Source organism: Brienomyrus brachyistius, chromosome 18 (genome assembly GCF_023856365.1).
Source record: "Brienomyrus brachyistius isolate T26 chromosome 18, BBRACH_0.4, whole genome shotgun sequence".
Classification (NCBI taxonomy): Eukaryota; Metazoa; Chordata; class Actinopteri; order Osteoglossiformes; family Mormyridae; genus Brienomyrus; species Brienomyrus brachyistius.
This window is the reverse complement of record NC_064550.1, coordinates 19,214,035-19,236,972: the sequence shown is the minus strand read 5'-3', so window position 1 is coordinate 19,236,972 and position 22,938 is coordinate 19,214,035. Positions and strand designations below refer to the sequence as shown.

General features: G+C 45.8%; 1 protein-coding gene and 1 long non-coding RNA gene across 11 annotated transcripts in view; both read left to right on the top strand.

Moving 5' to 3' along the window:
- The window catches only part of LOC125712851 (pleckstrin homology-like domain family B member 1), a 75,874-nt gene extending 68,001 nt beyond the window's left edge, over positions 1-7,873 (top strand). For all 10 annotated transcript variants that reach the window (XM_048983349.1, XM_048983352.1, XM_048983351.1 and 7 more), the window contains 9 exons: positions 37-87; positions 846-1,128; positions 2,149-2,239; positions 2,525-2,671; positions 3,490-3,709; positions 4,550-4,635; positions 4,919-4,948; positions 5,187-5,225; positions 5,739-7,873. In XM_048983349.1, the coding sequence (XP_048839306.1) occupies positions 37-87; positions 846-1,128; positions 2,149-2,239; positions 2,525-2,671; positions 3,490-3,709; positions 4,550-4,635; positions 4,919-4,948; positions 5,187-5,225; positions 5,739-5,879 (1,088 nt within the window). In that variant the 3' untranslated portion in view covers positions 5,880-7,873. The remainder of the gene's footprint in view (positions 1-36; positions 88-845; positions 1,129-2,148; positions 2,240-2,524; positions 2,672-3,489; positions 3,710-4,549; positions 4,636-4,918; positions 4,949-5,186; positions 5,226-5,738) is intronic.
- Positions 7,874-15,119: 7,246 nt separating this feature from the next.
- LOC125713056 (uncharacterized) lies at positions 15,120-19,300 on the top strand. The gene is made up of 4 exons (XR_007383455.1): positions 15,120-15,209; positions 15,746-15,926; positions 16,421-16,528; positions 16,838-19,300. It is a non-coding gene; the product is annotated as an uncharacterized LOC125713056 (long non-coding RNA).
- Positions 19,301-22,938: the final 3,638 nt, after the last annotated feature.

The window sequence follows — 22,938 nt, the reverse complement described above, 5'->3', positions numbered from 1 at the left end:
TCTCTCCTACCACCGCATTGCCCATTCATCTATCAGTGTCCCTGCCCCCCCTGGTTGAGCCCCGGCCCCCCAGCGTCGGCCTCACAGGTAGAACCCCCCCGAGCTCGGGGCAGCGGGGCCTGCCTCGCCGTTCAGCTCGTAGCCTCTGTGTTCCAGTTGGGACTCTGCCTTCTCCTTAAACGGAAAGCAGACGCAGCATGCTATCGTGTGGGTCCTCTCTGGTGGGAGGCGTATCCTTGCAGAAGGATAGGCGATGAGCTTGTAGCCACACGTAGACGAGAAGACCAAAGACGACCAAAAAGTAGACTCCGATTCTTGGTGCACATCCTTGATGTGTGTGACTGTGGCTCTCTGTAGCCGGGACTCCTGCACATACATGATGCATGTATGCGTGGGACACGGCTACACTGAAAGGTGGCTGGCCCATGTCGGTCCTTGGGGCACTGGTTGACGTCTGTGGACCACACGCATGCTACAGCTTCGATGTTGTGTCTCCACTCTGATACCGACTTTGTTCGGATGGCTATGCTTTCCCGTCCCCGACAGCCCCCCCCTCACCACTCCCACAGCTGGTCTAGTGTGATTATTGCAAGCTGCAGCCCTGTCCACCCTCCCCAGCATGCGTTTGTGATGGTGGGCATGCCCACGCAGCGTGTCGGTACAAATGCGGCCGAAGCTTGGCGCTCCGTTTTGACTTTTCCCACCAAGATCGTTTCCACGCTCGGGCCACCAGGGGGCGATCATGGGCCCATGTGCTCACGCATGATGCACGACTGTTCCCTCCCGCCCCCCTCCCCCCCGGTGGAGGTAAGAAGCCCTTCGTCTGACTCCCACGAACGCTGCAGGCCACCAGGTGATCGAGGAGCAGCGCCGGCGTCTGGCGGAGCTGAAGCAGAAGGCGGCGGCGGAGGCGCAGTATCAGTGGGAGGCGCTGCACGGCTCCCAGACCCAGCTGAACGTGCCCCTGGTCTCGCCCATGCCTCCCATGATGCACCACTCCATCCTGCATCACCAGCCGCCCCCAGCTGGAGAGCGCGCCTACGACACCGTCAGTCTGGAAAGTTCTGACAGCATGGACACCAGCGTCTCCACGGGCAACTCTGCCTGTTCTCCTGACAACATGTCCAGGTTAGAGACAGGAGCAGCGGCCGTCTGACGCTGTGATAGTATCTGTTAAGCTGTTCACAAGGGTGATATGTGTGTTTTCCCTTACTTCTGATAAAAGACTGCGGTCTTTTCATTTTTCTCTCCTATCTGGTTGCAGAAATGATAGAGGGTGAATTGGCTTCAAACCCCCAGGCTTTTCTTTTTAAAAAGAGCTGTTCTGAGTAGCAGGATGGCACATTGGCTCAGTGGGTACGGCTGTTAAATCCTGCCTCCTCACTGCGATTTTGGAGCTCGCTCACTTTGCTAGTGTCGCACAACTTTCCACGGGTTACTCCAGTTTTCTCCCGTACAAAGACATGAAGTTAATCGTCCATAATGAGCGAGGGTATGTGTCCTATGATGGACTGGTGCCCCGGTACAAGGTGTACCCCTTACTTATGCCCTTCCTTGTCTGGGATAGGCTTCAGGTCCCCTCCAGCAACCTTGCCCAGAATTAGGGGTCAATGCGTGGCTCCGTGGTTAAGAACACTGAGGTGGTGATCAGAAGGTTGTTGGTTCAAATCCCCGGGGCAGCAAAGTAAATTCACCATTGGGCCCCTCTGTGAGGCCATTTACCCTCAGTTGCACCAGGGACTGGCTGACCCCCGCTTCCACAAAAAATGCACATCGCGTTGGGTAAAAGCATCTGCTAAATAACTAAAACGTAATGATTTGAATGTTGGATTATTATAGCAGTGCATCTATGCAAATTATAATATGCACAGTATTTCATCTTAAAATTAATCTAGGGAGTCGTTTTATGGTTCCATTATGATATTGGCATCAGTCCAATGAAAACATTGAAATGGATACAGGGTGAGCAGGACAGAGAAATGTGGCGGTCAGCGCAGGTTCCTGAGCGAACACTAGGGGCCGCTGTTGCCCCTGCTACGCCGTCACACTTTGTGTGCCGTTGCACTGCATGTCACCAGAAAAACAACATTACGTGACCCATTGTGCTTTCGGAGTTTACTGACCTCTGCCTTCATCTGCCGGCCGCAGCACCAGTGGGATGGACGCCCTGAAGATCGAGGAGATGGAGAAGATGCTGAAGGAGGCGCAGCTGGAGAAAGCCAGGCTGTTAGAGAGTCGGGTGAGTCAGTGACTCCTACACTGGCTGCTCTGATGACACAAACTCCAGTTGCCTTAATGCCTCTAACTGGAATCTTTCTTAGTGCTGAGGAAGGTAGAACTGGTGGCGATTAACGATCACAGGTTTTGTCTTACTTCATATGCTGGTGAGGAAGCTTAGAATCTTCTAACGCCGCAATTAACCGTAATATAAATGTCTGACGTAATGTTTTCCTTCGTGGGGGGGGGGGGGTCTTTCCATGAGTGTTAGCTGGTGCTGATTCCTACCTGTATCTCCCCCCCCCAGGAAAGGGAATCCCAAGCCCGTCGACAGATGCTGGAGGAGGAACGCAGGAGGCGGGAGGAGGCGGAGCATCGGCTGCAAGAAGAGGCAGAGCAGAGGCAGCAGCTGGTGGAGAAGGAGGTCAAGATGAGGGAGAAGCAGTTCTCTCAGGTGAGACCAAACCCCCAGCCCCCGTTCCCCTTATCTTCTGGTAGGACTCATTCAAACAGACCTGCCAGCTTAACCTGCCTTCACGTTGGTGAAAAACTACGTTATGTCTGTAAAAGTGTGTTAGTCTGACCATCAAAATCTCTCCTAAATTCACCCCAGTGTTCGTAGCAACCTCCCAATAACATGACATGGCCACCAGAAAAGACTTTTAAACGTTTTCTTTGACTGCTTATAACTTTTTAATTTTCATTTTCTCTTCTGTCGTTTTGGTGGAAAGGCACATAGAGCCTCATTGCGCGTTTTCTTTAGTTTTTTTAGACAGAAGACATCAGTATGCGTACCTGTTATTTGCATTTGTTGATGTTACGTCTGGTGTCCGTTTTGTCTGTTCATCTGCGCCGACTGGACAGTAGCATCGGACAAGTCATGAGTGCGGATAAATGCATCAGTTAGAATTCTGAAGCAGAGATGCTTAAGGAGACACGGCTGATAGCATGTGAGAGCGGGGAAAAAACACACTACAGATTTCTAACCCAAAGACAGGGTCGGTTCTGGCTACAGACAGAGGAGCAGCTGCCTAGGGGCCCTGAATTACCTGTGCTGTAGAGAATATGTAATAATCGTCGGTTTTTCTTGGCCCCCCAAGCAAAGCTTTGCCTATGGTCCCTGAAAGGGTAGAGTCAGCCCCAACTGAAAGGGCCTGCTGCAGTAACCCATTCTGGTGACCACGGCGACTGTGGAACTCTTCAATCACGTTAGTTGGTTTCCATGCCGACGGCAGCCTTGCAATCTCAGGCCGCATTTGAACCTTCCCGCAGGCCCGGCCCATGACGCGCTACCTGCCGATCCGGAAGGAGGAGTTCGACCTGCGGGCCCACGTGGAATCATCCGGCCACAACATAGACACCTGCTACCATGTGATCGTCACTGAGAAAATGTGCAAGGGCTACCTGGTCAAGATGGGAGGCAAGATCAAGTCGTGGAAGAAGCGCTGGTTCGTCTTCGATCGCCTCAAGCGGACCTTCTCCTATTACGTAGGTGGGTGTAGCTTCAGTCCCTTACATGATTGGTATCTAAATCAGTGAGTTGCAACCCAAATTTAGGTTCGAGATAATCCTAGAATTAACCTATATAAATGAATCTTGGGTCCTAGAGGCCAAACCACAGATAATTTAAAAGTCACTGCCATATCGCATTTGTGCGATTGACTGACTGTCCATTGACTGTCAGTGATGTGGCTGATGGTTGGGAAGATGATCAGTCTGGGTGGGCACTGCTCACCTCCTACCCACCTGTAGCTACGCCCCTGCAGGGAGGATTATGGGAAGCAGGCAGTGGGCGGGGCCAGCCGACAGGCAGCATGACCCAGCGTAACTTTACGGTTCGTACTTGGCTCATCTGGATGAAGGAGCCGCCCGTGTCCGTATGATGAGGATGAGGATGATGATGATGATGAAACCAGCTGTAACTCCTTCCCAGTCTGCATCCCCAGAAGAGGGAAATCGTGTGCCACACACCCCTATCATGCAGTACCGGGGTCCTACTGTATGGCAGCTTTTCGGTGTGTTTACGCCGCGCAGACATGAAATACGGTAACAAAGCAACCCCTCCCTTCCAGTCCAAGGGAGGCGGAGCCACTTCTTGTCGTCAGGCGCCACAGATCAGCGAGAGCTTCCCTGCCGTCGCCTTGACACCGTTGTGGGTGTGAAGTGGGATTTTCCCAAAGCAGAGCGCCTGCTCGGGTGGGCGGTTGTCAGTTACCGATTTAAATAAGTGGTAAAGCAGCCGGCTGTCAGGGTTGCAGCCGGCGGCCCACGCCTGTCCCAGGGACGACGGCTCTGCTTAGCTCTCTCCCTGCCCCTTTGTCTTCCTCCTCAGACAAACACGAAACCAAGCTGAAGGGGGTCATCTACTTCCAAGCCATAGAGGAAGTGTACTACGATCACCTGCGAAGTGCTACCAAGGTAAAGGTGCCCCGTCGTCCTGCGTCTGCACTGCACTGTTTACTGCGGCCGCTGAAATCGCTGCCCTGTTTCCTTTTCCTGCGTCTGTAAAAATGTTACCCTTGCAATACATGCGTCTCTTTCTTTTTTTTTCCCGTGTTAATTTAAACCTTCCTGGCTCTCCATACATCCATTGAGTTGTTTTCTTTTTCTCACCTTCCCTCCCTCCCTTTCCTTCTTTCACTCATTCCTTTGACCTCCTCATTCTCCTACCCCTCCCTCCTTTGACTGGCCGGCTTTGCAGAAGGGATTTTTCAACCTGAGTCTGGCCAGTGTATGTATGACTCCCCCTTGTGGGTGTGCGTGTGAATGCGCGTGTGTGCGTGTGAATGCGCGTGTGTGCGTGTGAATGCGCGTGTGTGCGTGACACCGGCAGGAGTGCAAATCAGACCTGATATATGTATAGCATGGTGACCACGTGTGGGAGAGCCCGGTGTGTGTGACTGAGTGCGTGCCCCCGGTATGCCCTACCGTCCCCAGAACCTGACCCTCTGATCCCTCCCCCCCTCCAGCACCTTTCAGAGCTGCTGCCCCCCCAGTTTCGCAGAGAGGTGGGTCCCGAGTCACCAAACCGGGGGCCTCTTAATGATTGGCTGTGTGGAGGCCCTGTCACATGTTTCGGGTTTCTGCTTGTTGTGATCGCGAACATTCCGATGTTGCCTGGCGACCTAACACCCGTCTTCGGAAATCCTAACATAACCACACGATAATGACCACAATGTTCTTTTTTGGGCCGCTGACAAGGGTGGCTGTGCCCAGCACGGGTGACAGTTTGACAGACTGACGGTGTTGTTGTCGTCGTCATCCTGCTAGGGAAACAGAGTGCTGTTTACAGGCCTGCATAGATGGCTGTTGCCTGTTGCCGTGTGAACGCTCCTTAGTAACCGCTGAAGTAACGCCATGGTAACCCTGCATGATGTCTTGCTGGACTCCCGCTGCCAGTGCTGGGGACCGTGGTGTGGGTGGTGGTGGGAGGGGATGGGAGGTGGTGCCTGAGGTTAACAAAGGCCACATTCATTCTGCTGTGAAAATGGAATATTTGTATCTCTCTCCCCCCCCCCCAGAGCCCTAACCCCACGCTGACCTTCTGTGTGAAGACCCACGACCGGCTCTACTACATGGTGGCCCCCTCCGCAGAAGCCATGCGTATCTGGATGGACGTCATAGTGACGGGTGCTGAAGGCTACACCCAGTTCATGAACTAACGAGGGGGTGGTACACGAGGGCTTCGACCAGGCAGCTCCCCCAGCCTGAAGAGCTTGCGGCAGGGGACAGCGTTAAGGCCACAGCGTTAAGGCCAATGGCTGCCTCCCGGAACTCCACGCCGAGTTTTTGGGAAAGACTTTTTAATCTTTTTTTTTAAAAAAAAAAAAAACAAAAAAAAAAAACAAAAAAACTATTTTTAAGGAATGGTTATCGGTTATGTGACGTTACTCGGTCTCTGTCAACGGAATTTCTTAATCTGTCTGCTTCAGCCTGCATTGGGAAGTGGAGCTTTGTCAGAACAAAAGCCAAACCTTTAAATTCGACGGCTTTGCAAGATGAGTGCAGAACCTCGTCCGTATTGCCAACAGAAAGATTCTGTCTAGCTAACAGTACCTCAAAAAAACAAACAAAGGACCTCTTAAGTAAGGCTTTCATTTCAAGTTTAATGAACTATTTAAACTTTTGTTTTTATTTTTGGACGGAGGTCAAATCGGATCTAGCGCAGTGCCAAGACTCTTCTATTATCATCTGAGTGTGTTTGTGTGTTTTTTTTTCCAGGACACAGATATGTATGTTACATGTATGAGCACAGTATGTTACGTCGGTGTGACTCTAATCGAGATTCGTATCACCTTTTCTGTTTGATATAAATTCACAAATAGACCTTTTTTCGTTGCTGGATAACAGACTAATGAACCTGAAATGGCTACATTAACACCCACCAAAGCTGACACACTGCTGCCTCAGGTCTGGGGCGGGAAAACACACTAGTGCAACACGCTGGAGTTCACTGTGTCCACCTGGGAATGCTGCCCCCCCCCCCACCACATACACACCTCGGGGGGTTCACGCCTTCTAACTTGACCTGAACAATTGGAGGGGCCATTTAATCCCAAACACTGCCAGCCTGCAGCATCTACAGGGCTACAGTGACCTTACATGGTACAGAGGAAGGGGAACAGTGCTAGATCATCCTAGAAAATCACATATATTTATTTCAATAGATTATATATTATATATATATATATATATATATATATATGTGCCTTTGTATAACTCCAGGGAGCTAGAACTGCATAATTTGTGGACAACTTACTGGCATGTATGTGAATATCATTTTGCTTTTTTTAAATATTTTTAATAACTTTTTTCTGAAGCTGGTCGGGAAGGGGGCTCAGAATTACGTGTTTTATTCTCTAAATATGTTTAAACCGTGGTGCAATAACGGAGAAAGCAGGTGGGTGGCGCCCGTCCAGAACGGCAGGTGACTGGTGACAGCGTGACCATGAGGTTCCCCACTTTCTCCCCAGTGCCTTGGGATATACTCCACTGCTGTTTTTAACAGCCGACTGGTTGTCAAATCTTAGAGGAGATTAAATGCATGTTTTCAAAAATAAACTGATTTGGTGCTGATCAGTTGACAAAATCGGTGCAATTGAGGAAAAAAAAAAACGAGAGAACCAGTGACAGATTCTGTAGAAAGAATCTAGTGAGTAGAACCAGGGACACTGTGACTCCCACTCCAATCTCTCCTCCCCCGCAGAGTCACCAAGTGTGGTGCCTAAGGTCTGCCACTGTTACACCAGAACTCGGCTGGCATCATCCAGTCAGCGACATGCGAGACCATCACCCCTTTGTAATCACCGTTCTTTTCCATGCAAGACATCTTTGTTGTTTTTGTTTGCTTTTTGCTTGTTTGCCAGGAGCAGACGATGCTAGGGCAAGCCCTGAGTCTCAGGCTTACTACGGTAATATGATGCTTGAGCAACGCTTATGAGTCGAGCCTAGTCTCAGGCTCACCGTGCGGTAGTACGAGGCTAGCCCAAGGCCTAACGAGTCGAGCCTAGTCTCAGGCTCAGCGTGCGGTAGTACGAGGCTAGCCCAAAGCCTAACGAGTCGAGCCTAGTCTCAGGCTCACCGTGCGGTAGTACGAGGCTAGCCCAAAGCCTAACGAGTCGAGCCTAGTCTCAGGCTCACCGTGCGGTAGTACGAGGCTAGCCCAAGGCCTAACGAGTCGAGCCTAGTCTCAGGCTCACCGTGCGGTAGTATGAGGCTAGCCCAAAGCCTAACGAGTCGAGCCTAGTCTCAGGCTCACCGTGCGGTAGTACGAGGCTAGCCCAAGGCCTAACGAGTCGAGCCTAGTCTCAGGCTCAGCGTGCGGTAGTACGAGGCTAGCCCAAGGCCTAACGAGTCGAGCCTAGTCTCAGGCTCAGCGTGCGGTAGTACGAGGCTAGCCCAAGGCCTAACGAGTCGAACCTAGTCTCAAGCTCAGCGTGCGGTAGTACGAGGCTAGCCCAAAGCCTAACGAGTCGAGCCTAGTCTCAGGCTCACCGTGTGGTTGTACGAAGCTAGCGCAAGGCCTAACGAGTCGAGCCTAGTCTCAGGCTCAGCGTGCGGTAGTACGAGGCTAGAGCAAGGCCTAACGGGTCGAGCCTAGTCTCAGGCTCACCGTGTGGTTGTACGAAGCTAGCGCAAGGCCTAACGAGTCGAGCCTAGTCTCAGGCTCAGCGTGCGGTAGTACGAGGCTAGAGCAAGGCCTAACGAGTCGAGCCTAGTCTCAGGCTCACCGTGAGGTAGTATGAGGTTAGATCAAGGCCTAACGAGTTGAACCGAGATTCAGGCTCACCGTGAGGTAGTATGAGGTTAGATCAAGGCCTAACGAGTAGAACCGAGATTCAGGCTCACCGTGAGGTAGTATGAGGTTAGATCAAGGCCTAACGAGTAGAACCGAGATTCAGGCTCACCGTGAGGTAGTATGAGGTTAGATCAAGGCCTAACAAGTTGAACCGAGATTCAGGCTCACCGTGAGGTAGTATGAGGTTAGATCAAGGCCTAACAAGTTGAACCGAGATTCAGGCTCACTGTGAGGTAGTTCCGAGTGTTTTGTTGCATGTTATTGGACGTCCGTGGTCACAATGCTGCAAGAAACTTGTTCGTGGTGCAGTCCAGGTGGTAGCGAGATGAGATTAGTCACGGAAACGAGGTGACGACTAACCCCGCCCCCCAGGTTATCCATTGTGCCCCCCCCCCAGCCCAGCCCCCCCACGTGACTTCTGACCACCTTGGTTTTTGAGCTCACTCCATGTATGCATACATTTCAGGCAAATAAAATGTTATTACAAACCAGCTGTCGATGGAGTATTTATTTTCCCAAGTGTCTTTTTATTCTGTTGGAATTTTTTTAAAACTCAAAGATTGTTATATACAGACTTGTAAGCAACTGACTGACAGTCTTTCATGCTCTCCTATGAAAAGGCACATTCTAATCCATATAAAGCTTTGCACTAGAATTTCCACACAGATGTCCTCTTAGCTACATTGTTCCCAGTGACTATAAACAGATACTGGGGAAAATTACTCTCTCAACTGGGTAATGGAGCCCCAGTCTCCCCCATGACAAGCGGTGATGTTCACCAGTTTACTACCGAGAAGATGGGCGGGCATGTAGCTTTCTTAGGGTTAGTTCGCAACAACGGAAAAGGGCACGTTTACGAAACTACCCCACCATGTCTGGAGCTTTGGCCGCCTCAGTAGCGCCGCACCCCCCACTTCCTCTGGCTGCCATTTCACACAGCCCCCCGTCGACGGGTGCACCTGCGCCTAAAACGGCACATTTGGTGTTTATGCTTAACGGCTCAGAAAGTTACCCCAAGGGCACAAAAATGATTCTGCCGGTTCGATTTGCGTCAAACAGAGAGCATTTGTTGCCCTAGAAAGGGGGGCGGTGGCTGTAATGGGAGCCATTTTTTGCCTGCTATCAGCCTCATTAACTTCTCTGTATGAGTTATATGGGTTAGATGCCCCAGTCATGGGTGGGGATGCCTGTTTCCAGAACTGCCAGCCTTTGGACCCAATGGGTATCGAAAGCTTGGGGATGAAAGTGTGACTGAAGGCAGTAAAAGGCGACGGAGGGGCCCACAGTGTGCACATTTAACACGGGTTCTGATGTTCTGGGAGCTGGGAGGATGCAAAAATGTGGACTGTCTGGGTTGAGAAACACCAATCGAGACGAAGATGCTGACGTCTGCCAGCACGGTGGCACTGAAGGTGTGATCCTCAAGTCAGACGACTGCACATTCCTCCGCTTGGCAAAACGACGAGGGAGGCTGGCACGCGGTGGGGGACGAGCCGCTAATGAGCAGCAAGATATCTTCCCACGGCCTGAAGAGCCTGTCAGATGGGCAGAGGTGGGGAATTCAGGTCCAGAGAGTGAAAGTCCAGACCAAGACTCTGTTTCAACCATCCTGTTGAGTATAAAGAGCGACAGTCACAGGGTGACTCAACTGGCTGGTTGAAACAAAATCCTGGCCTGGATTTTTATTCCTTGGACCTGAATTACCCACCTCTGCCGATGAGTCCCCTCTGTATTTACATTGAGGGGGAAATTTAAAAAAAAGATGAGCTGCCTTCACTCTGAAGCTTCTCCATCATTCCAGCAGATGGGGGTGGGGGTGGGGGGGCATTTCACACACTGGCACTATGTCTCACACCAAGCTCATTGTCCCAGTCTGCTCGGCCTTACTGTGACCTCGTGTCGCACTCTGACGGGGGCCGTCATTGGCACGCAGCCCCAACACGCTGTTCGCCACCATTACCTAATACGGAACTGAAAAGGGATTATGACTAAAGATAATAACACCAATCTTTAATGTCTACAGATGTGGAAACCGGCCTGTAATTTGAACACGTTAGTTAAAAATAAACATCACAATAAATAAATCGAAAAATTTACATTTACGCGTACAATCGCAGATAACAAGCATGAGAGCAGAGTGGTAGCATAGTCTTAGTCTATAAAAATTTGTGAAATCTACTAACGGCGCTATAGCTCATTCCTGAGGGCAGTTTTTTTTTTATTTTATTAAAAAGTGAGTGATTGGGATCACGGCCTATTTGAATTCTGTCCTGTCGTCATGGATACCACCCCACTGCCTCTGCTCCTTACCAATGATTTTACCGGCCAGTCTATGTCTGTTCTTTGCCCCCCAGCTTTTCCAAATCGTCTGTGTACATATTAAATGTTAAAATACCCTCAATGAGGCTTTTATAGACGGTCTCCAAACACACATTCAGCAGCAGTTCTAAGCAGTGAATAGGAATTCAACTCTTTAGTTCCAGTGGTTTTTCCTTTCATTCTATAGTCCACTAATAATATTTTTACGGTTTGAGACATACGTCTGCAGCTGAGTATTAGTAAGCCTTTGAAGTAGTAGGCGTCACTCAAAGGGCCGAACAGCCGTTTTCGGCCAACCCGCAGCTCTCACACACACTGTACTCCTTAAGCACCATGCCCCCTGCTGGATACTCACTGTCATGCAGATAGGTAAAACGGACTCTGACAGCTGTGTTGTGTCAGTATATGGGCTTTTATCGTACTTGTAGTGTACCTGAACCCAAACACACAAATGCAGGAGAACAACGCCAAACACTAACCCTCAACACGAGCGTAAACTAGTATGTTATTACACTTATTCGCAGATGAATGGATCAAAGGGATTTATTTATTAATTTAAGTATTTATTCATTACTGTTTGACCCACTTATACAGCTAAATATTAAGCGGTAAAAAAACAAGTAAAAATGGACTTGGTTAGTGATTCTCTGGATACACATATGCATACATAAACAGAATAGAGAAAAGAGATATCCAACAGTGAATCGGTGTACAGTCACATGCTATTATTTCATGCTTATTTCTTCATGATATTGATTCAGGAATGGATGTATAGAATTAATTCTAATAAAAATTGCAATGTAATTTGGTGTCACTGGCCAGGATTAATGGGTAGAAGATGGATGGATGGATGGATACAACATGTAATGAGAAATAATTGAACATGCGCTTATTTCTATCAGCTTTGCTTCGGCCAATCAAGCGGCTTGTACCTCAGCTGTGCTTCGGCCAATCGAGCGGCTCGTAGCTCAGCTGGTTTCCGGTGGCCTCCAGGACTTTCAGAGTGACAAGAGAGACTCTGAGCTGTGCTGGCAAGCGATGGGGGAGGTGCGCTCACACCATGAGGCCACATGGCAGCCGTCGCTGACGTGTCACCAGTTTACAGCTTCACCAGTTCGTACAGCTGGATGTTTACCACAGTATTCTGGGCGCAGTACCACAGGGGTCCTTGGGGGCGCTGTAGCAGGGCCACCTGGTGGGACTTCACCTGGCAATCTTTCTGGGTGCCCATATTCTTTACAGCTCTGGCGCCTGCATATTTTACATTTATTAGTAGGTGATGCTGATACATTCATCCCTCTGTAGGGTCACAGGGAGCTTGGAGTCGATCCCAGAAAACACTCATAAAGGGTATTAATAGTAGCAGACACATCCACAGCTGCAATGGGCTCCACTAAATCAAACTGCCAAGCCCTAGGAAAATGGTACCAATTTAATAGAATCGAATTTGACTGATTTTGTTCTAAATCAATCTCATCTAGAAAATCAAACATGACCGTGAGAGATAAAACGGTTACCAAAATCCAGGCACAGAGGACGAAATGACTGAATATACATGCTGGCATATTCAAAAGTGCCTCTTTGACGCTGGTGGAAGTTAAACGACTGGTTCAGAGAGATCATTAATCGGCTTGGAGAGACTGCGAGTCCCAGCAACTAAAGGAGGCAGGATCAAGACATCTGATTGGTTGGTCCTGCGTCCAGTACAATCTGATTGGCTATCTCCCTGAACACTTTTGTGTAAATAAAACTCCCATGAGCCTCTCTGACACTTAGTTTAACACAAGGGTGTATGCTTGCAGGGGACCAAATCAGCCCCTAATCCCCATAAACACACATGGCATTTCTGATATCTTAAATCTACTCCCTTGGTTTGAAGTATATAACTTAATGTATAATTTTGGTCCTGGAAAACAGACAACCGGTTCACCCCAGCTTCTGTCTCTGCCACTCTCCTGCAGACATGAATCCATCTCACAATCTGCGAGACCATGAAATTCATGTCTATGGGCTTATGTACGGCACACTTCACCTCCAAAACAAGCACAACTTGAACTGGGAACCAAAACTCACTCAGTCCAACATGTGACCTGATGAGGAACTTTCCAAAACTCACTCAGTCCTCATGTGACCTGATGAGGAACTTTCCAAAACTCACCAAGTCCACACAAATTTTCCTGCAAATGTATCCCGTGGACTGAGAGTGTTTTGGGAATTTTCTCTTCAATTTTGGAAAGTCTAGAAACTACATCAAAAAGCCATAAACTACAGCAAGCAAAGACAAAACAATCCATATTATCTAATGTATTATAAAAGGTTTTCGAAGTGTAATATTATTATGCGGGAAACCATTCATGAGGCGGTGGGGGAACCAGGCAGTAAAATGAGTGGAGTAAAATCCGTTTGTGTGAAAACGGAACGATCCGACAGGGCCCCACGCAGGCTTGGCGGTGAGCTCAAAGCAAACACTCAGGCAAGGAGGACCTCTCCATGCTACTCAAAGACCCAGCTCAGCCCATGACAGAGGGAGACCTCAATGGCATCAATCACTCCATGGAGAGAAGTCAAGCCGACCGTTAATGATCGTGTGGTGCTGCCCCGGACCTGTTTAGATCGAGCCTCCCTCCCACGTCGAGCAGCTGGCGCAGGGGAGGTACTTGTCAGGAGAAACACCGAGATGCCTTTGATATCTCCAAAAGACCTACAGCGGGGCTATTCATGCACTGTCCTAGATGGCCGAGTTCTGGGGTTCTTTGTTCCAGGGGCCTTGGTATTGAACCACCTCACTGAACTAATTGTCTGGACTGAATCCGTTAAATTCCTTTTCTGGGCTCTTTATGACATAATGAGCTGGAAAACTTTCTGAACTCTGCCCTCCGGGGCGGTAATGGAGTACTTCTAAATGACAGTCTTTCTGAGCCGGAAAAGTGCAAAGCGCTTGTCATAAAAGCAAGCAGGCCACCATCCTGGGGGCGCTGCGGACAAACCCGGGTATGTTCTTAGCGTCGTCAGCCAGCCATCAGCATGCAAATGGCAAAAATTCAACTCAACAATCCACATGTGCAAGTCTAGTACAAAAATCACCCAAGTGACTCATAAGTATGAGACTCACAATTTTAATTTCTAAATTCCTACCAAAGCTGGTCAACCCAGTGTTGATCTGAAGAGGTATATATATATATATAATATTATTTTGGGGGCGGCATGGTGCTGCAGTGGTTAGCATTGTTGCCTCACACCTCTGGGACCCAGGTTCGAGTCTCCGCCTGGGTCACATGTGTGTGGAGTTTGCATGTTCTCCCCATGTCGTCGTGGGGTTTCCTCCGGGTACTCCGGTTTCCCCCCACAGTCCAAAAACATGCTGAGGCTAAGTGGAGTTGCTAAATTGCCCGTAGGTGTGCATATGAGAGTGAATGGTGTGTGAATGTGCCCTGCGATGGGCTGGCCCCCCATCCTGGGTTGTTCCCTGCCTTATGTCCATTGCTTCCGGCATAGGCTCCGGACCCCCCACGACCCAGTAGGATAAGCGGTAGCGGAAGATGGATGGAATATTATTATATTATAGGAAGTATGAAACAGAAAGAGTGATTTTCATCAACAGTAACAGACAAGATGCTCATTACAGGATTCTCACTGTGTGTAAACTGATTTCCTCAGAAAAGAGAATCGAGAAACATACAAACAGTACATTTGCTTCCTAGATAAATGCTACATGACCTTAAATGAATGATTCAGAGTTTAGCGCAAGGCATACCTGCAATGCTTTGCATAAGCGTGACCATTCCCGTTTCCTTGAACATCTGAGCAAGCTGAAAATAAGGCCTCCCTGACAGTGACGTATCAGTCCCCCATGAGAGCGGATTCCACAGAGGTCACGCAGGCTCCAAAAATACTGACTTGATAGAGTCTCAAGGGAAACGACCTGGTAAAATCCCCCCAATGCCCCCTTTTCAACAGTCTGGACAAATATATTTTATTATATTGTGGTCTTCTGCTAATCCCACTTCCGTCTGACGGTAACATGTTTCTTGCTCACGGCAATGTGGGTAAATAAGCAGCGAAAGTCACACTCGCGGCTCCCTCTATCTGTTAAGTGTGAAACGACAGGAGATCAGATAACCTTTGGTTGACACGTGAGGCGAAAAAAATATATAGGAAAGGAACACACGAAATGACAAAAATTGGTCCGTTTTGTTAAATAGAACGGATTACTATCTATACATCCATCTGTTTTCCATTGTCCTATACGGGGCGGCAGGGCGGGCCGCCAACGCCGTCGCAGATCATACATACCATTCACACGCACCGGCAATCTGGCAGCTCCAATTCACCTCAGCATGTTCTCGGATTGTTGGGGAAACGGGAGAGCCCTCAAGTAGGATCATTTTTAACAAAAACAATACAGGCAAACTTATCGGCCAATTATTATTTAGCTTAGACAGCAGGAAACAACTATTCTGGCACTTACGAGAATAAGAAAAATATATATCTGTGATGTTGCTGAACTGACCGCCAGCACGTGTGTCTTATACAAGAGAGTAATAATTAACTGCACTATTACAAATAAATGTATATTTCTGTGTTAAACATCTGCTGAAGATAGTATTCAAGAGATGTCGATGTTTTCCTGTCTCAAAAGAGTCAAAACAACAACTTCCACTTGTACAAAGTGTACCTAAAGTATACTTTGCAATATATTTGATCGTTGATAGATATATAAAGATTCAATGGGAAAACTGAAAACAGTGCGGAACAAACAGCAATTTGCAGATGCTTTGTAATACTTTTCAGGTTCTTACCTTCTGGGTACTGCCCGGATTCTTAACAGTCTCTCTCTGAAGAAATAGAGCTAAATAGTAATTGGTAATTTACACTAAAATGTATGAAATGATCTGTTTTATTGGGGTGAAGGTCATCAGCACCGCGGACGCCGTACAGCTTTCATGTGACACGAGGTTATTCCCGAGGTGCTCAGAAGGGGGCACCATTCGCTAAACCATAACCCCAAGACGGGAACTACTCGCCTTTTCGCTGTTTTCCTATTCATCACCGGGTAATAGAGGGCAAAACGAAGTTAATCAGAAACGCAACGGTAAATATGAGATGCGTAGTGTCCCGTTGACCAGCATGTTGTTTAAAATGTTAATACCCTTATTTTGTGCTTGATGTTTCAAGAGTAGAGTGTTTGGTCATACTTGTTAATAAAGGCCGGTTTGTTTCTGTCAAGTTACCAGTGAAGTTTATAAATACAGCGATCAAAAGGCCATTATATTGACTGAATGGGAGACCAATGTGCGGTTAAAGGTGGAAAAAAATCACTTGAATTGTTGTTAATGCGATATATTACCCTGCATGTTATCTGTGTATTTATTTGCTTATTTTCGTGCATTTATTTTCAGTATATTTATATGTATTTAATGCAACATATTCACATGAAAATAACAAAAATTTTACAACATAAATATTTAAATTTTAATGTTTTGTGTTTATTTTGTTGACAAAGTAACCATTTCACCAGTTAAACAATAACAGTAAATCTAATAAAGATAACATGAACTGTATTGTACCCTGTTCTTTCTGTGATAGGCTCCCCGGTCACCGAGGCCATGTACTATAAATGGAAGATGGATAGATGGATCGTTTTATGAAGTATATCCTGCACTTAAGCAGCTTCGGTACCCACTGAAGCATACTGTAGGTACCCCGGCACTAAACAACTCATTTTTGCATGAATGTTCTGTTAAGATTTTTATGACATAAATTATGTTCATCCCAGTTAATCCAAACAGTTTCTTGTAAAGAGTATAACAATTTTAGTTTTTCGTTGTAAAAAGGAAATAAAAATAGATTCAATAAATCCTGCGATCAAATAATATCATTATGTGTGACCAAACAAATGGTGGCAAAATAAATAGAATTAATGTATGAGAACTTCCTGTTTGGTGGTGACAATTATGAAATGAAAAACTCTCTTCTTTCCCCATGTTGCCCACGATGTCACAGCTAGTGGCCAGAGCCAGACATGGGAGCTTATGGGACCAGATGCCAAACAGATTTTAAAGAGCAGTTAGACAGTGCGAGTCTTGGGACCCTCCGAGGTCCACCTGGGATTGGACTCCGTTCGTGGTTCTCCTGAATTCCTCGTCTTCCAACACACGTGTCGTTCTGCAGTCACCGGTTTGCTGCTGCATGTGTGTAGTCGAGCCTCTGTTTACACTGTAACTCTGTACATATTTATCATCTTGGTAATTGCAGTTCTGTCCTGCAGAGAATTACTCATGGGAAAAAATCAGTAGGTCCCTAAAATGGACAACTTACATTCACATAAAGAGCAGGATTATGACACGCTTTGTAAACTGGATTTCTGTAAAATGACATGCTGCCAGTCCTGCTTTACTTATTACCTAATTAAGCTTCTTGTTCTGGGGAAAAAAAGAAGCTTATTTTAATTGTGCCGTTTGCCCTTTAGTGTAAATGCATTGATTGGATTTCGGAATGTTTGACCTCTGAAAACATTTGTGGTCGTCTGCAGGAATAAGACGGATACAAAGTATCAAACCGCATCATTAGGTTCCGTTTTTGAAGGCCGTCACAAAAACCATGCCTGAGGAAATGTCTGCGCTATCAGCATGCAGCTCGCAAATAATAAAGAAGAATAATTTAACCTTGAGATTTCGAATTTACTTAACACATTTTGGATTGTTATAGTCAGCCTTGAATTTGATACGTATTGAAGAACTGCAGCTAGCACATATTTTTTTTAGCACATTTTGGATTGCTAAAGGTAGCGTTTAATTTAGTATATTTTAGAATACTATGGCTAGTTTGGGTTAAAAATAACACAAACTAAGAACACCTTCCAATGCCACTGAATTAATCTGTCCGTGGATTATCCTCCGATTACCTTGGTAGAAATTTTTGTGTTTTGCCAAAGTGAAACAATAGTATGATCATTTTTATTCATGTGCGTCAATAACCAGTGAAATGTTGGGCAGCCTGCTGTTTTGATATGATCTAGAACATAGATCATAGATCTTTCTTGTTCTCTGTTCACATACAACCTGTTGTTATTTTATTCTCTATTTCTTGTACTCGTGTCCGAAACGTAAAAACATGTTTCTGTTGATAGGTATTTAAGGTTTATGTTAAACTGGTAGGATGAAGCTTGTGCTTGGAAATTAAATGTTTAATGGGTCCTCAGTTCACAGCTCTTTCCCTTACTATATGCAAACACTATCATGTTATCTGACGGCTGATCGCTGAAGTAGTTTAACGAGAGACACTCGACTCTGAATTAAATTAAAATGGTCAGGCATGACCAGATTGTCTAATATCTCACTTTATCTTTTCTTCTTCGGAGGTTTGAGGAATCCCCCCTCACCTATTGTCGTTTATGATGTACTGTGACATTTCAGTCTCGGCTAGGACCATCCAACCCGTGAATAACAGCATCTCAACGATGTCGGAAAATCTTTGTTTATTTATTTATTTGTTTTATCGCAGTCAGATCGAGGGCTGGCGTTAATTGCTTCATTCGGTTCACTTTGCGTGCCATTTATTTATTTATTTTTTTGTTGTGGCAGAAGATAATCTCTGAGTACTCCACATCTTCGGAGTATCACCAAATACAATAATTAAAAATCGTAATTTATCAAATGTGAAGTATTTTCGAGACTTCATTAAAAAATTTCTTAAAAACTGAAAACAACAAGGAAGTTCCAGAAAGGTAATGATGAAATGGTGATGTAACTGTAACTAATATGCCATACATTCAGCATGTGTGCCTCTTTTCCCTCTCTCTCTAGAAATATTTTCTGCTTATGTTGTATGTTCAGACCTTAACAAAAGGCAAGCCTACAGTTGCCCAAACACAGTGTGATGTTGCTATTGCTGACAGACAGGTTGCAGTATCTCCACTGTGTAGTTTGCTTTTTTTTTTCTCTTTTTCTCTGTAACTGTGATTTAAAACGAATAATTTGTTACGCTTCAATATATGGTATTTAGAAAATTGTTATGTCATTGAAAATGTTAATTTTCTGTGCTGCTTCTTCAGCCACAAATCATGTTCTCTGACACTCCGCAATCGTTCTTTTTCTGTTCTGTGATATGCAGCAAACACATTGCATGCCTTCTGTTATACTCAGTAAACACGCTGCATGTGTTCTCTCACACCCAGTAAGCAGAGTACTGCTGTTCTCATACTCAGTAAACATACTGCTTGTATCCTCTTACACTCGGTAAGTACGCTGCATGAGTTCTGTTATGTTCAGTAAACACACTGCTTATGTTCTGTTAAACTCTGTCAGTGCAGTGCTGCTCTTCTCCTACTCAGTAAACACACTGCATGTGTTCTCTTACACTCAGTAAAGACACTGCATGTGTTCCGTTATGTTCAGTAAGCACATTGTTGCTGTTCTGTCATACTCAATGATACTCTTAATAAAAAGTGATCATTTTCACAGAAAAGCGTGCTAACTGAGCTGCCTGTGTTATGCTCCGTAAACACAGTTCTTTCCTGTTCTCATACTTCTCATAGCGTGTTTCTCTGGTACTCAGTAAACAAGTACTCTTGTTCTATGATATTCAGTGAACACAAGGCTAGGCTTGCAGTCTCTTGTACTCAATAAACATAACGATCGGGTTCTCTTACACTCACTAAGCACACTGACCATGCTCTTTAATATTCCAAAACCAAATATCAGTAAACTTTGTATTACATTAGTGTACATGGAGAGAAAAAAAATATGAATAAGTGAAATGCAGTGATTCAATTCTTGCTATAATTTTAGGTGACTTGTAGTGAACGGAAATGCCAAGAGTTCAATTAAAATGAAAAGTGTTACCAAGAAGGGTCCAGTTTGGTTCTGCCGGTAGAAAAAGGCTGAACTCCCCAGACGGAACTTGTAAAGCGGAACACACTGCCTGTCTGAAGGGGTCTTTCGTTTGGTAAGCGATTTACACCTGGCTCACTGCTTGGGGCCCTGAATTCCCCAATCAGCAATCTCGGTGTTGGAAGGTCATGAGAAATCACTGACATTATTATTATTTTTTTTTTTAAAAACAATTTTTTAAAAATATGGTATGAAAAATACTTCCCATCCCACAGACCTCACAGAACTGTCTAGTTTGATTGACGTCGCTATTTGTTCAGACATTTTATATCTCCTCAGCATATTTCACAATTCTTTTAACTGACTTTTTTTTTTTTGTTTTTTTTTTTTTTTTTCCACCACTGCAGTTATTTTCAGAAACAAGCACACGAACGCCGAGACTCGAGACACTGTAACAACAATAGAGATGTGGGTGAGGTATCATGTGTTTCGCTTGTTGGGCTTCTCTCAATCTGCACAAACAGGCCTCCTTGGACCAATTAAAAGGAGGCGGGAGAGGAGTCAGCTGTTCCCTCGGAGACGCTGAACTTCACCAGGTTCTCCGTCTCCATTACCGCCGCGGTCATGAGGATTGCATCAGGTCACGCATCTTCGAAACTCCCCTGAACTGACTCGCGTATACTGCTGCGTCCCCAAAAGTGCCCCCCCCCCCCCCCAGACTCTTTTTTTTTTTTTCTTTACCTGCAAGGCCTGCACAACATCCATGACAGCAGCCACTGTGGCGGCAGATTGGGCTACAGAGGAAGGGACTCTGCCAAAACAAGGCCGTTTTTAAACCAGATTGACAAAGAGATGCTGGGGAGGGGCAGCGCTGGTGCAGGTGGTGGTGAGGGTGGGGTGGGGGGTGGGGGTGGGGGGGGATTTAAATGCCTGCCAGTGCAGCTCATCTCACATTATAGATTCAGCTTTTCAGGAATGACTTTAAATAATACAAAACAGTCAAGAAGCCGCCAAGTACTAAAAAAGTCTTTTCCCAAATCAATTCACTCATATCTTTATATTTCCGCAATTTTCATGAACTATTCTTATTAGTGCAATAACTTTTAAGTGTGTAAACCTACTAAACGAAAACAACAATCTGTACGAACACACAATTCTACCATTTTTCTATAGTGGCTTTAATGTAATATTTACAAGTATTATTATTTATAGAAAATTATCTCTTTTATTTCAGAAGTCCTCCTGTTTTAGAGTGTAATTTCGGTATTTTTAGTATAATTGTATTATTAATTACTGGAGACTTGCATTTCAGAATAATTAAGAATGCAATTTAAAATCAACATTTTATACCGTATTATAATCGGCCAAAGAGTAATTTATTCAATCAATGCGATAGTTAATTGCAACATATTTTCTATTGTGAGTGTGAACTTAACAGAGGGCATGGTGTAGTGAGGGAGCGAACTCTGTAAACAGACAGACAGAGAGAGAGAAGAGAAGCATTGCAAATCCCATGGCAACAGCAACCAAAAACATGTCTAAAATAGGGGGCAGTGTTCGCTATTACTATAGCAACAGGAAGATGTAGCTGCTTCAATCAGCTTTTGGTTTTACTAGGAGGGAAAAAAAAATTTGTTTGATTCTCTGCACGGCAGTTACTAAGGGGTGTCACTGTTGTAATTATGAGAAGCACGTGGCTTTAACCTTTTTGCGTTTTGTCTATTTATTGCTGGTAATAATCCACAAAGTACTTTGACTCCTGCTAATAACTTCAGTAAACATTGTAATCTTACCCCGGGTAGATTCAGAATGTGGCAAAGAAAGATGTTGTTCCCCTTGGGGGCGGGCGGGGGGGAATCCTATTGACTGAACCACACCACCCCCCCCCCCCCATATACACACACCACCCTCCCCACATCCTCCACCCCCCCCCCCCCCGGTCCAGCCACGTGAAATAAAATAGCAACAAGAGTAAAGTGTACACAACAAGTGTGTTCATATAAAATTGCCTGTACTCTTTGTTTGCTTTCCTTGGAATTATGTTATTTTATGTGAGTTTATGAAACAGTAACTGGGCTATTAGTGACGTTCTGGCAGCCTGGGGCCTTGACAACGGAGGGGCATCTCATCAGCGGTGACCACTGCATCGCAACCTGTGTCTCAGCATAGGGGTACAGCGGCCCTGCGAGTGTGTTCACACACACAGGCAATTTGTCTCCGGCTGTCAAGCATACAGCAGATACATAGACAATGTTCACATTCACTTCAGTTGTTAATATAGATTGTGGATGATAAACGTACAAGACGTCATGTAAGGGCTTGCCAAGTTCAAGTCGGAGCACAGTTAAAAAATATGGATGGATAGATGAATGGATGGATATATGGCATAATAACCCTAGTCACCTAGGGGAGATGAGAGTGGGGTTACTCAGTTTGACTGGTAGTTGGTGGCATGACGCAGCCGAAAGACTGCGTCCTCGTCGTGGTTTCGTGTCTGCTCCCAGTCATGGACGGCCGACTTTCAGGAGCACCATTAAGAACGCAGTGATTAACAGTCATGAAAATTACCTAATTTAATACAAACAGATACAACTTTCTTAGTAAAAACTCGAAATCTTAAAATACGTATACACACACACACACACACACACACACACACACGCATATGCACATATATTTCTTAAATATATCTCAGTTCAGACAACTGAATATAACCTTGTTCAGATGTGTTCTGCAGTATATGTTCCCAGTGCATCTTTCTCCTTTCATAGTTCCTGCCATGAAATTCCTAATGAACAAACACAGACTTACTACTGTTGACATCTAGCGATGGACCAGCGCCCTTAACACTGTGTGGCCTTTGCTCATGCCATGTGTTTCCCAGGATTACCTTGAAATCACTGAAATCCTAATTGGATAAACTGTTATTGAAGCCTTCATGAGTGGGTCTACAGATGTTGCTGTATGATATTGTTCTAAGTGCTAGGAGAACCTAGTCCAAGGTATAATTGAAAATCTCAACTATGTATTATAAACTGTAATCAAGAAAGTAGTTACTAGGCTGGATTGGATTTTAATTCACTGCTTTGGAAGGATCTCAACCTTTAAATTTCATTGGTTTTTTTTTCTGAGTGAGACGATATTTTTTTAGCTAGTGACTGGTCACTATATTGGTGGTATTCCAACAGGCTCTTCATAAAAAAATGTGTTTCACAACTGGGACAAATGTACCAATTTGTAATGCCATGGCAGAATTCCCAATATTGCCACAGA